We start from the raw sequence: 12,796 nt of genomic DNA on the forward strand, positions 1-12,796 counted from the left end.
ATGTTTTTAGTTGTGGTGTGTTAAAATTTCTTACCATTATTTTGGATTTATTAATTCCTCCTTATAATGTTATTAGTTTTTTTGCTGTGGTATATGTTCATACAAGTTCGTGATTATTATATCTTCTTTGTTGGGTTGCCTTTTTAATAATTATTTGATTTCCCTCTTTATTCCTATTAATAGTTTTCTGTTGGTTTTGCCATTTACTAGTTTTGTGGCCTTAGACAAGTCATTAACCTCTCATTTTCCTTCTTGTAAAATGGGTATAATACCTGCCTTACAAAGTTTCTGTGAAGATTCACTGAGAAAATATATATGAAGTATTTTACATGTGATAGGTTCTCCATAAATGGATTTAAAGTACTGTATTGCCTTAAGGGTTTTCTTTTACCTCTCTGCTTCTCCTTCTCTATTAAAGCATCAGATTTTAAATACTGTTTGCCTATAATTAGAAATGTGCCTAAGGGATATGATGAAAATAGTCATCAGGACTTTTTTTAAGTGAGTGAAGGTGGTGGAATGTTTGCCTCCTACACGCAAAGTCTAACAGTTCTCTAGTACTTGTAGGCCTTTAAGTTACTGTTCCCTGCTTCTGCATTAGATCCAGTGTTTCTATCTTCCATATTTCTTAGGTATGCTAGAGTCTTTCAGAATAGTTGAGACAACTGAAAAAGGATAAAAGTCAATTTTTTTGAGGAGCCTACTTGTCTACAACAAATATTTATCAACCTTAGTGGGATATAGAGTTCTTAGAAAGTCTTAAAATTAATACTGTATATTGACCACTACATATACATAGAGTTATATAGAAATGTCACATTTAAGGAGTGTAAATGTGGACTTTTCCGCTCCTTTTTGTTAGCATTTAGAACTTATTTATTTATTGATTTTGAGAGAGAAAGCGCGTGTGAGTGAGGGCACATGTTAGCGGGGGAGGGGCAGAGACAAGGGAGAAGGAGAATTTTTTTTTTAATATAATTTATTGTCAAGTTGGCTAACATACAGTGTGTACAGTGTCCTCTTGGTTTTGGGGGTAGATTCCTGTGATTCATCGCTTATATACAACACCCAGTGCTCATCCCAACAAGTGCCCTTCTTGGTGCCAATCACCCATTTTCCAGAGGGAGAATCTTAAGCAGGCTCCATGCCCAGCATGGCGCCTGATGCAGGGCTTGATCTCACAACTCTGAGATCATGACCTGAGCCAAAATCAAGAGTCGGATGCTTAACCAAATGAGCAACCCAGGTGCCCCTAGAACTATCTTTTATTCCTATTCTTAATTCAGATTTTTATCATCTATTTATATTACCCGTGTGTACTGTATGTCTCCTGTGGTCCTGGATAGCTTGGACTTAAAAATATAGAGAGATGAGGGTAGAAAACAGAATTTCAGCTAAGAAAACAGTGTAGAAAGTTTAAAAATATATGGCATGGATCTATTGTAACTAAACAGTCAAGGGTTAAGAGATCCAATGCTGGAGAAAGATGAAGTTGTGATATGCCTTTGGAGGGCCTTGAATGACAGATTGAAGAGTTTTGACTTTCTTCTATAGGCCAATAAAAACCACAAAGGCTTTAAGGGTAAAAAAATCAGGTTATATACTGAAAATATTTACAGGTTGGATACAGGAAAATACTCTGCTGGCAATGGCAATGTTGAAAAAGAAATAGAAAGATACAGTGTTATGAATAAAACTTCAGCTCATTTAAAATGTTACTTAGTAACATTGAACTAAGAACTTTAAGTATAGTTTTTCCTTGAGGTCCTTTAACATGTTATTTTACCAGGCCCTTCCAGACCATTCTATATAAAATAACCTTTTTCTTTCATCCTACATTTATTTTCCTCCATAACAGTACCACCAGTGGTATTATGTACACACTTGTTTGTTTACTGTCTGTAAGATCCTAAACTCCACAAGAGCAAGAGCTTTATGTGTTCAGTGCTTCTGAACCGGTGCTTAGAACTCTGCCTCATTTATACCCTTTAATAAATATTTGTTAACGAATGAATGACTATTCAAATTAAGATGACTACAATTTTTCATGTGGTTTATAATGTGAGGACAGCAGTAGGACAAGGTTTGGGGTTCTTTCCTAGAAACTTCTGTTAAAAAGTGTTTCTTTTCCCTTTTCTCCAGAGTTTATATTCAGAGCACCAATCAAATTAAGCAAGCCTGGGGAACTTCGTGAGGAATATGAAAGCCTGAGAAAGGTATAGTATACACATTATCATATCACTCATATTCTTAAAGTAAATTGAAATAATGACATTAAAGAATGCTTAGTGGGTTTTTAATTTACAATGCAGAGCCTTTCTCTGTATTACCTTATACCGTAGCTATAATAGAAGTAGAGTAAACCTTAACTAAGAACCTCTTTTTAGCTATCCTTTCAAAGATGAAAATGTAGCTCACCAAGCCTATCTTACACCTGCAACAAGGGGGTATTCTTGGCATTTAAATGTTGGTTAAAAGCTAACATTTAAGCTTTAATAATAATAGCTTGTATTATTTTTCCTTATCTTGCAAAGTTCCTCTAATTATGTGTAATTGGTGTTATCTTTTGTTGCTTTTACTCTGTTATGTACTCCAGAAGAACTGTAACTTAGGCCATTCAGAGGGTAGTGAAATAATTTCCTAGGTGGAGAATGTTTACCACTGGGAAAGCTTTTAGCTATGTTCACATCATCTTATTTTAGATGTTCTCAAGCTAATTGTCTGGGAATCACTTAGAGAATTAAGATGTCAAAAAGGCTGGTAATAAGAAGAATGTTACAAGATTTGTATCATCCTTCCCCAGCCCTTTCCCTATACCACCATACCTTACACACCTCCGTAAATGATTCTACATGTGGATATTTAATGTTTTGTAAAGGTAAATTATCCACCTAATCTGAATCAGACATCATCATAAAACAGGTGAGACAATAACATTATTGTGGCATTTTATATTGAATGGAAAAATCAGTATTTAAGGAGGTCACATGAAGGAGAAAATAGAGAACTCTGCTTAATTATTATACATTTTTTGACTTTCTCTTTTAAGTGAGAGTGTCAAATGTTGACTTGGGTCCTCATGCTCCCTTTTATTTTATTTTATTTTATTTTATTTTATTTATTTTTAAATCATGACCTAGTAACTTTTTTTTTTAAATTTTTGTGTTTTTTAAAATTTACCTTTAGAAAGAGAGAGACAGAGCGTGAACAGGGGAGGGGCAGAGAGAGAGGAAGACATAGAATATGAAGCAGGCTCTAGACTCTGAGCTGTCAGCACAGAGCCCATCACTGGGCTCGAACTCAGACTACAAGATCATTACCTGAGCCAAACTCAGATGCTTGACCCACTGAGCCATCCAGGCACCCCCTCATGCTTTTATTTATTTATTTATTTACTTACTTATTTATTTATTTATTTATTTATTTATTTATTTTTTAATGTTTATTTATTTTTGAGAGAGAGCGAGTGAGCAAGGGGTAGAGGGAGAGGGAGACAGAGGAGCTGAAGCAGGCTCTGTACTGACAGCAGAGAGCCTGATGCGGGGCTTGAACTCACAAACTGTGAGATCATGACCTGAGTTGAAGTCAGGTGCTCAACTGATTGAGCCACCCAGGCGCCCCCCTCATGCTTCTTTTATATTAGTATTATGAGGGCACTTTGGTTTCTGCCTTTTTTTTTTTTTTTTTTTTAATTTACATCCAAGTTAGGATATAATGCAACAATGATTTCAGGAGTAGATTCCTTAATGTCCCTTACCCATTTAGCCCATCCTGCCTCCCACAACCCCTCCAGCAACCCTCTGTTGGTTGTCTGTATTTAAGAGTCTGTTGTGTTTTGTCCCCCTCCCTGTTTTTATATTAGTTTTGCTTTCCTTCCCTTATGTTCATCTGTTTTGTATCTTAAATTCCTCATATGAGTGAAGTCATATGATATTTGTCTTTCTCTGATTGACTAATTTCACGTAGCATAATACCCTCTAGTTGCATCCATGTGGTGAGTTGCAAATGGCAAGATTTCATTCTTTTTGATTTTCGAGTAATACTCCATTGTATGTATGTGTGTATATATATATATATATATACACACACACACCATATCACCTTTATCACTCATCCATCGATGGACATTTGGGTTCTTTCCATACTTTGGCTATTGTTGATAGCACTGCTGTAAACATTGGGGTGCATGTGCCCCTTCGAAACAGCCTGCCTGTATCCCTTGGATAACTACCTACTAGTGCAATTGCTGGGTCGTAGGATAGTTCTATTTTTAATTTTTTGAGGAACCTCCATACTGTTTTCCAGAGTGGCTGCACCCGCTTGCATTCCCACCAACAATGCAAAAGAGATCCTCTTTCTCCGCATCCTCGCCAACATCTGTTGTTGCCTGAGTTGTTAATGTTAGCCATTCTGACAGGTGTGAGGTGGTATCTCATTGTGGTTTTGATTTGTATTTCCCTGATGATGAGTGATGTTGAGCATTTTTTCATGTGTCGGTTGGCCATCTGGATGTCTTCTTTGGAGAAGTGTCTATGTCTTTTGCCCATTTCTTCACGGGATTATTTGTTTTTTGGGCATTCAGTTTGAGAAGTTCTTTATAGATTTTGGATTCTAACCCTTTATCTGATATGTCATTTGCAAATAACTTCTCCCATTGCATTGGTTTCCTTTTAGTTTTGCCGATTGTTTCCTTCGCTGTGCAGAAGCTTTTTATTTTGATGAGGTCGCAATAGTTCATTTTTGCTTTTATTTCCCTTGCCTTCAGAGACGTGTTGAGTAAGAAGTTGCTGTGGCTGAAGTCAAAGAGGTTTTTGCCTGCTTTCTTGTCTAGGATTTTGATGGCTTCCTGTCTTACATTTAGGTCTTTCATCCATTTTGAGTTTATTTTTGTGTATGGTGTAAGCAAGTGGTCCAGGTTAATTCTTCTGCATGTCGTTGTCCAGTTTTCCCAGCACCTCTTGCTGCAGAGACAGTCTTTATTCCACTGGATATTCTTTCCTTCTTTGTCAAAGATTAGTTGGCCATATGTTTGTGGGTCCATTTCTGGGTTCTCTATTCTGTTGCATTGATCTGAGTGTCTGTTTTTGTGCCAGTATCATACTGTCTTGCTGATTATAGCTTTGTAATACAGCTTGAAGTCCGGGATTGTGATGCCTCCAGCTTTGGTTTTCTTTTTCAAGATTGCTTTGGCTATTTGGGGTCTTTTCTGATTCCATACAAATTTTAGGATTGTTTGTTCTAGCTCTGTGAAGAATGCTGGTATTATTTTGATAGGGATTGCCACTTTGGTTTCTGTTTTTAAATCACTTACACAGTTTTTTTCTACTTAAGAAGAAATTATTTTTAGCGACCACATCAAAAGAACCACAGATTCTTTTTAAATAAATTCCAGAATCTGTAGATACTTAATTCTGATATACTTTTTTTTTACAAGGAATATGGAAAATTTAAACCTATCAGCTTGAAGATAAAAAGAAAACAAGGATTGGAGGTAGAAAAAGAAGGTTAAACAATGCATAGTAAGAGCTGAGGTTTTTTTTTTTTTTTTCAACGTTTATTTATTTTTGGGACAGAGAGAGACAGAGCATGAACGGGGGAGGGGCAGAGAGAGAGGGAGACACAGAATCGGAAACAGGCTCCAGGCTCTGAGCCATCAGCCCAGAGCCCGACGCGGGGCTCGAACTCCCGGACCGCGAGATCGTGACCTGGCTGAAGTCGGACGCTTAACCGGCTGCGCCACCCAGGCTCCCCGAGCTGAGGTTTTTAATAAGCTTTGGGAGAGAGAAGGAAACCTTGGGGAACTATGCTTTTATTCTTATTAGGAAGGATGGACAGAAAAGCGGTTTTAAAAGGGATTGATGGCAGAATGTTTTTAAGTGAAGCTAGGGCAGTCTCACCCTATATAAACTGGATTGGGCTTGAAAAACGCTCACCTATGTCTTTTGGGTTAAATAAATGACATATAAAGCTCCCTCCACCCATCTGCAAGTACCCAAGTTATCTGGCATCCATTGTACAACCTGGAAAATGCAAATTCAAGTCATAAAATCAAATGGCACAAGTATGGCATATCCGTACAGTAGACTAATATTCAGCAATAAAATGGAACGTGCTACCAGTTGGATGAACCTCAGAAAGATGCTAAGTGGGAAGAGCCAGATACAATGGATGCACATCATTGTATGATTCCATTTACAGAAAATGTCCAGGATAGGCAAATATATGGAGACAGAGAGTAGATTAATGGTTTGTTGGAGGAGGGGATGGGAATGGGGAGTAAGAATAATTGGGCCTGTGTGATTTAATTGCAGTGGTGAAGATTTTTACAACTGATTATGGTGTGTTCCACAAGTTGGTAAATTTACTGAAAGTCACTGAAATTATACACTTGAAGTGGATAAATTATGTAACATGTAAAATATGCCTTAATAAAGTTGTAAAGGAGAATTAAAAGGCGCTAGACATCTGGATGGAGAACTTGATAGAGAAAAAGGTGTCTCTTAGAGTGCATATTTTATTTTCTAAAAGAAAACAAAGTAAATATATGATTATTTGGATGTATATCTAGAGAAGGAAGATCCTTAAAAGTTTCCACTCAGCAAGGGATGGTAAGTGGAAATTCGTTCTACACAACTCATCATTACTATTTGATGCATAACATGCTACTGATATACTTTTTATTTGGTATATTTTATTTTGTTTAAGTGATAGTAAAAAATTTTATAAGGGCTATGAAAAGTTAATAAGAAATTTTATTCTTGGGGTGCCTGGGTGGCTCAGTCGGTTGAGCGTCTGACTTCAGCTCAGGTCATGATCTTATGGTCCATGAGTTCAAGCCCCGTGTTGGGCTCTGTGCTGACAGCTCAGAGCCTGGAGCCTGCTTGGGATTTTGTGTCTCCCTCTCTCTGCCCCTCCCCTACTCATGCTCTGTCTCTCTCTGTCTCAAAAATAAATAAAAACATTAAAAAAATTTTTTTAAAGAAATTTTATTCTTCTAATTCTAGTTCTTTTAGAAGATACTTACTTAGTAATCATAGATTATCCTACCTATGGGGGGAGTATTATGCTTAAGGTTACTCTGAGTTTCTAAATTTTATTCTATGAGTGGATTTATATTTCCAAATATGTTTAAAACTTTCTTCCTGCCATGTATCATATATAATTTTGGGGTTTTTTTTGAAAAGAAAAATAATGTAGAAATATGCAGAGCAAAATGTGAAAATTCCTCTTTTCCTTATTTTTCATTATCCTCCCCATAGTTAACTTTGATAACTAGTAACAACTAGTAACATCAGTTTAGGTCCTTTATATACTTTCACACACACACTTTAGTCTTTTTCAGTATAAATGAGCTCATGTTATATAGTCATTTACTCATCAGATATTTTTTGTGTCCCTACTGTGTGCCAAGCACTGGAGATATGGTGCTGCAGACACCTGAGGTCCTTGCCCAGGGAGATTCCATTCTAGTGCCAAAGACAGTAAATTAGCAAACAAATACTTAATATATATTACTAAAGTAGGATCAGAAGAGTTACTGGGAGGTAGAGAGGAAACTTGAGGAGACACAAAAAAACTGTTTTAGATAATCAGGAAGGTCTGTCAGAGAGGCAACATTGGAGTTGCTACGTGGGTTAAGTGAGGTAGCAAGCCAAGTAAAAGTATGAGGAAAGAGTATTCTAGGCAGAGGAGCAGCAAATGCAAAGTCCCTGAAATAGAAACAAGTTTGGCTTATTCAAGGAACAGTGTGGCGGGAGTTGAGTGTGCAAGTGGTGGGTGAAAGGGTGGTATAGGGATTTGGTAGGAGATGAATTGGAAGCAACAGAAGGGCTAGATCAAAGAAGGCCTAGTTGACCTGGTAAAGAACCTAAATTTACTTTAAGTGTGATGTGAAGCCAGTAATGTGATCTGATTTATACTTTTAAAAGGTCTCTGGTTGCTGTGTAGGGAATAAACTATAATGGGCCTAGAAGTTAGGAATTGTATTTACTGTAAATAGTAGAGACCCAAAAATAATGACCAAACAAATGAGGAGTTTTATTTTTCTCTAGTAACCGAAACCAGATGTATGCAGCCTAGGGCTGATATAGCAGCTATGTGACATCAGGAAGTCAGATTCCTTTTGTCTTTCTGTTTAGACATCTTCAAGTGTGCTTGTCTCCTTGTGTGAGATGGCTGATCCTTCTCTAGAATCACATGTAGACAGAAGTCAGAGGCAGAAAGGCACATATCAGCTGATTTTTTTTTTAAGGGTTTTCTCCAAAGCTCATTCAGTGACTTCACTTGTGCTTTATGGTCCAGTGTCATAGACACTCTCTAGCTGTCAGGGAGGCTAGGAAGTACAGTGGTTTAGCTGGGTGCATTAACCTCCCAAGTAAAATATGGGTTCTCTTGGTAAGGAAAGAAAGAATGGATATTGGGTCGGTAGCTAGCAGTCTGTGACTTATGGGACAAGAATGAAAATAAGACCAATTAAGGCACTTTTGGGTTTAAGCAGCCTTGGCGTTTTGCTGGAAGTATAAAAGAAGGAGAGATGCAATTGAACTGGCAAGTGTATACAAGGAAGTTGTTACAGTTTTGGACCATGGTTTTTGAAGTTATTTAAAGGAGGGAATTGAGAAGGTGACGGACATTATGGACAGTGAAAGAATGGTAGGGTCAGTGGGCTAGAAGTTTTGATGGTGGTAGAGAACTGTAAAAGTAGGGTCACTAGCAAGTGACTGCAAGTCATGTTAGAAAGCTAGGAAGTCTTGGTCTAAATGTGAGAAGCTTAAAAGTGAGACCGGGTGGTGGGTTAGTTATTGGACAGGATGAGATTTAGAATATGATCAGGGAGTAGATAACTGAAGTAGGATGGAAAAAAAAGACTTATTTAGGAGGAGGTACAGGAACTGAGAGAGTATACTGATGTTGAAATCTTCAGGAATCATCATTGAAGTAGTTGGAGAGAAACGTAGGTGCTGAGTTTCTCTGTGAATAAGGGGAATTGCCAGAGAGATAGGTAGATGACTACCACAAAGAGGGGTTATAGTAAACACTTCAAAGAAGCTAGGATTTTTGAGGAATAATTGATCTATTCTGTAACTTTCTCTTTCTTTCACTAACAATATGTGTTTTTTTTTTTTTGTGGGAGGTAAGGCTTTCATATAGATACTTTTTCATCCTGAAAGATATTTCATAATATGGATGAGGCATAATTCACTTAACTATTCCATTATCATTAGTCATTTAAATTCTTCCCAATTTCTCCCAGTTTTAAAGAGATGCTGCACTGAATACACATGAACATGTGCAAGCAAACACTTCCTTTAGGTTAGATTCCTGGAAATGAAAGTTCAGGGTCAAATGGTATGAACACTTTGTATTTTGGTGGATATTAGCAAATTGCCTTTTAGAAAGACTTTTTCAACTTACTCTTTCACCAACAGTAAAAGGGAGGCCCCTTTTCTTTAAATCCTTGCCAAGTTTTTATTACTTTTAATACTTTGCTAATCTGTTAGATAAAAATATCTCGTTGTTTTACTTTGCGTTTACCTGATTACTAGCTAGAAAAAATGTACAGAAAACATAGAAATGACCCGTGAGCCTAAGATGCTTCCTCTAGCTAGTAATTTATATGTTTTCTGTACATTGTTCACAACCTTTGAATGTGAAAACCAGTTCCATCTTTTAGCATTTGTAAACTTGACTACTAAAGGATGCTTTTTTCCCCCTGTGCCTTTGTAGATGTATTCTATTGAAAAAGTTTCTGACTTCTTTTTCTCCCTGACATTTTATGGAGTTTTTAACTGGAAGGAGAAAATTAGCATGTGCTCAGTCTCCTATCTTGTTACATTGCCCGAGGAAATAATTTTGTTGTATTCATTCTAGAAAAAAAAAAAAATATATATATATATATATATAATTTTTTTATTTCAACAGACATTTACTGCAGACAAGACTATAACAATATTATGTAAGATAAGAATATTGTTATAGTCTTGTCTGCAGTAAATGTCTGTTGAAATGAAATAATTTTAGCAAGAAATTATTTCAATATGGATATCTTTTTATGTTTCTATGCTATATGAGACTATTAGTTATTTTTGTCTTTTAAAATAATTGATTCATCTCTGTAAGTTCTATTTATTGGTTGGATTCAGCTTTTTATTTACACCATTATTTCTTCTGCTTACAGTTTGTTTGATGCTTAATTTTGACCACCAGGTTAAATAGTTGCTTTATGTTAGAGTTAAGAAACATAATCCACATGCTCTTGTTTGACTTCTTTCAATCAGTTGGACTCTGAAAGGTCATAAGTAGGAGAAAAAACAGCCTCTGCTTCTAGACTGCTTATCTCCCTGGTTCCTGTAGTGGGAAAGATGAACTGCTTTCGGTAATTCTGTGGATCACATGAGTGGTATAGGCTTTCTCTGAATTGGTTTACTGACCTATCCATTTTCTTTTTTCTCTCTCCCTACTGGCTCATTTTTGAGGAGTATTTTCTCCCCATTGCTGGCTGAATTATTCAAGTAGTAAGCATGCAGTTCTTAGTCCTTAGCCAGAGCACAGTGTAATCAGATATGGTCAATGGGTTACTGAAGTGAATAATGTCTCTATGAGGCAGACACTAACTTTTGTGAAGGAATGTTTTGAAGGTAAGTAAACTTTTAGGACCTCATTGTGTTTGAAATTATAAATCTTTAAAGTCTCTTTTATTATCTTTATGCCATGAACTTAAAATATAATGCACTTTATTTAAACTTGAACATTTCACTTAAATCTATTTGGCTATGCAATGCATCATGAACCAAATGTTGAGCTGGCCTTACCCACTCCTCCCTTTAAAAAAATTTACTTATTTTAAAAGGAGCTTATTTACCTAGAAAGTTTAAAATATGTTCTGTCACAGAAGCAGCAGACTACTTGTTTAAATTTTTTTTTCCTATTATATTGTAAAATCTTTCCTGATGGATCTGTTCATTTAGTCTCTTCAGCTCTCCACTGCATGTAAGATACAGTCATCCCTACTTATCCATGGGTGTATGTTCTATGACCCCCCCCCCCCAGTAGATGCCTGAAACTGTGGAGAGTTCCAAATGCTGTATATACTGTGGTTTTTCCTGCACGTACATACCTATGATAAAGTTTAATTTCTAAATTAGGTACAGTAAGAGAGTAACAATGCTAACTAATATTAAGATAGAGTAATTATAACAATATACTCTAATAAAAGTTATGTGAATGTGGTCTCTTAAAATACCTCATTGTACTGTACTCGCTCTTCTTATGATAATGTGAGATGGTAAAATACCTATGTGATGAGATGAGGTGAGGCGAGGGATGTAGACATTGTGATGTAGTGCTAGGCTACTGTTGACCTGATGATGTGTCTAGAGGAGGATCATTTGCTTCCAGACTGTAGTTGAGTGACACTGCAGAAAGCGAAATCATGGATGGGAAGGGAGTGGAGACAGTTTAGTGTAGTATCTTGCATATAGGTATTCACTGAATGCTGATTGAATGGTTGTCTAGTTTCAAAGCTCCTCCTTTTAAAATAAATGACTGGTGTAAGGATGTATAGCTGGCTCACAATAAAGCTAGATATATTTTAAGATTTCTAGAGTTCTTTTTGCTACAATGTTTGTTATTTTTGTTTCTTATTCCTCTGTAATGTTATCATGTAATCTTGGAGGAAATGCCTGCTTTTTGGCAGGTGCTGATGTGCCTGTTTCTAGAACCAGAAAATAGACACAGAATCGCATAGTACATTTTTAAGAGAAAGTAAGCTATATGGTAAGTTATAATTTTGACTGCCTGAGGGAAAAACAGCTGTTGCTGAAAATCTAAAAATATTAAACCTGGTTGTTTTCTTCTTTTGCTATTTACAACTATTCAGACAAGGGGGAACAGCTTTATCAAGTATATAGTGACTTTTCAAAGAAAATAACATTTGGGGTGGAGTGCCTGGGTGGCTCAGTCAGTTAAGTGTCGGACTTTAGCTCAGGTCATGATCTCACGGTTTGTGGATTCGAGCCCCACGTCAGGCTCTGCACTGACAACTCAGAGCCTGGAGCTTGCTTCGGATTCTGTGTCTCCCTCTCTCTTTCTGCCCCTCCTCTGCTCACCCTCTGTCTCTCTCTCTCTCAAACGTAAATAAACATTAAAAAAATTAAAAAAATATCACATTTGGGAAATTCAAAGCCTGATCAAATGTAATTATAATAGAAGGTTATTCAAAGTTATTTCTGCATTGTGCTATCTTTCCTTGTCTCTGATTTATGAGAGGAGAGGATTAGTAGTTATAAGATTATTGTATTAATATAGTACCTTTTATGGTTTAGAGAACAGTTTAAATAAAATCATTTCAATGCTACTCGTGAAAGCCAAACTAGGGAATTTTTTTAGAGCAGTTGCAACTCTTTTTACAAAACGATTTTATTTTGTAGAAATATGTGATTAGTGAAGGTTTTAAAAAATTAAATTTTTTGGGGGGCGCCTGGGTGGCGCAGTCGGTTAAGCGTCCGACTTCAGCCAGGTCACGATCTCGCGGTCCGGGAGTTCGAGCCCCGCGTCGGGCTCTGGGCTGATGGCTCAGAGCCTGGAGCCTGTTTCCGATTCTGTGTCTCCCTCTCTCTCTGCCCCTCCCCCGTTCATGCTCTGTCTCTCTCTGTCCCAAAAATAAATAAACGTTGAAAAAATAAATAAATAAATAAATAATTAAATTTTTTTCCTGCTTATAAAAGTAAGCAGAATTGTAAAAAGGAAAAAAAAAGTTCAGATAATGAAAAGATTTAAAGAAGAAAGGAAAATTACC

The 12,796-nt window shown here is 36.6% G+C and overlaps 1 protein-coding gene and 1 long non-coding RNA gene across 5 annotated transcripts in view; one reads left to right on the forward strand and one right to left on the reverse strand.

Moving 5' to 3' along the window:
* LOC147576752 (uncharacterized) overlaps positions 1-11,315 on the reverse strand; it is a 42,729-nt gene extending 31,414 nt beyond the window's left edge. The window contains exon 1 of the long non-coding RNA XR_015241081.1: positions 11,243-11,315. This is a non-coding gene — a long non-coding RNA (uncharacterized LOC147576752). The remainder of the gene's footprint in view (positions 1-11,242) is intronic.
* RNF169 (ring finger protein 169) overlaps positions 1-12,796 on the forward strand; it is a 110,961-nt gene that overhangs the window by 32,547 nt on the left and 65,618 nt on the right. For all 4 annotated transcript variants that reach the window (XR_015241077.1, XR_015241079.1, XR_015241078.1 and 1 more), the window contains exon 2: positions 2,143-2,216. Coding sequence is in view for 1 of the 4 variants with exons in the window: in XM_086678313.1 (XP_086534439.1) it covers positions 2,143-2,216 (74 nt within the window). In the remaining 3 variants the exon portion in view is untranslated. The remainder of the gene's footprint in view (positions 1-2,142; positions 2,217-12,796) is intronic.

The sequence above is a fragment of the Puma concolor genome, chromosome D1 (assembly GCF_028749965.1).
Source record: "Puma concolor isolate L17-30 chromosome D1, mPumCon1.1.hap2, whole genome shotgun sequence".
NCBI lineage: Eukaryota > Metazoa > Chordata > Mammalia > Carnivora > Felidae > Puma > Puma concolor.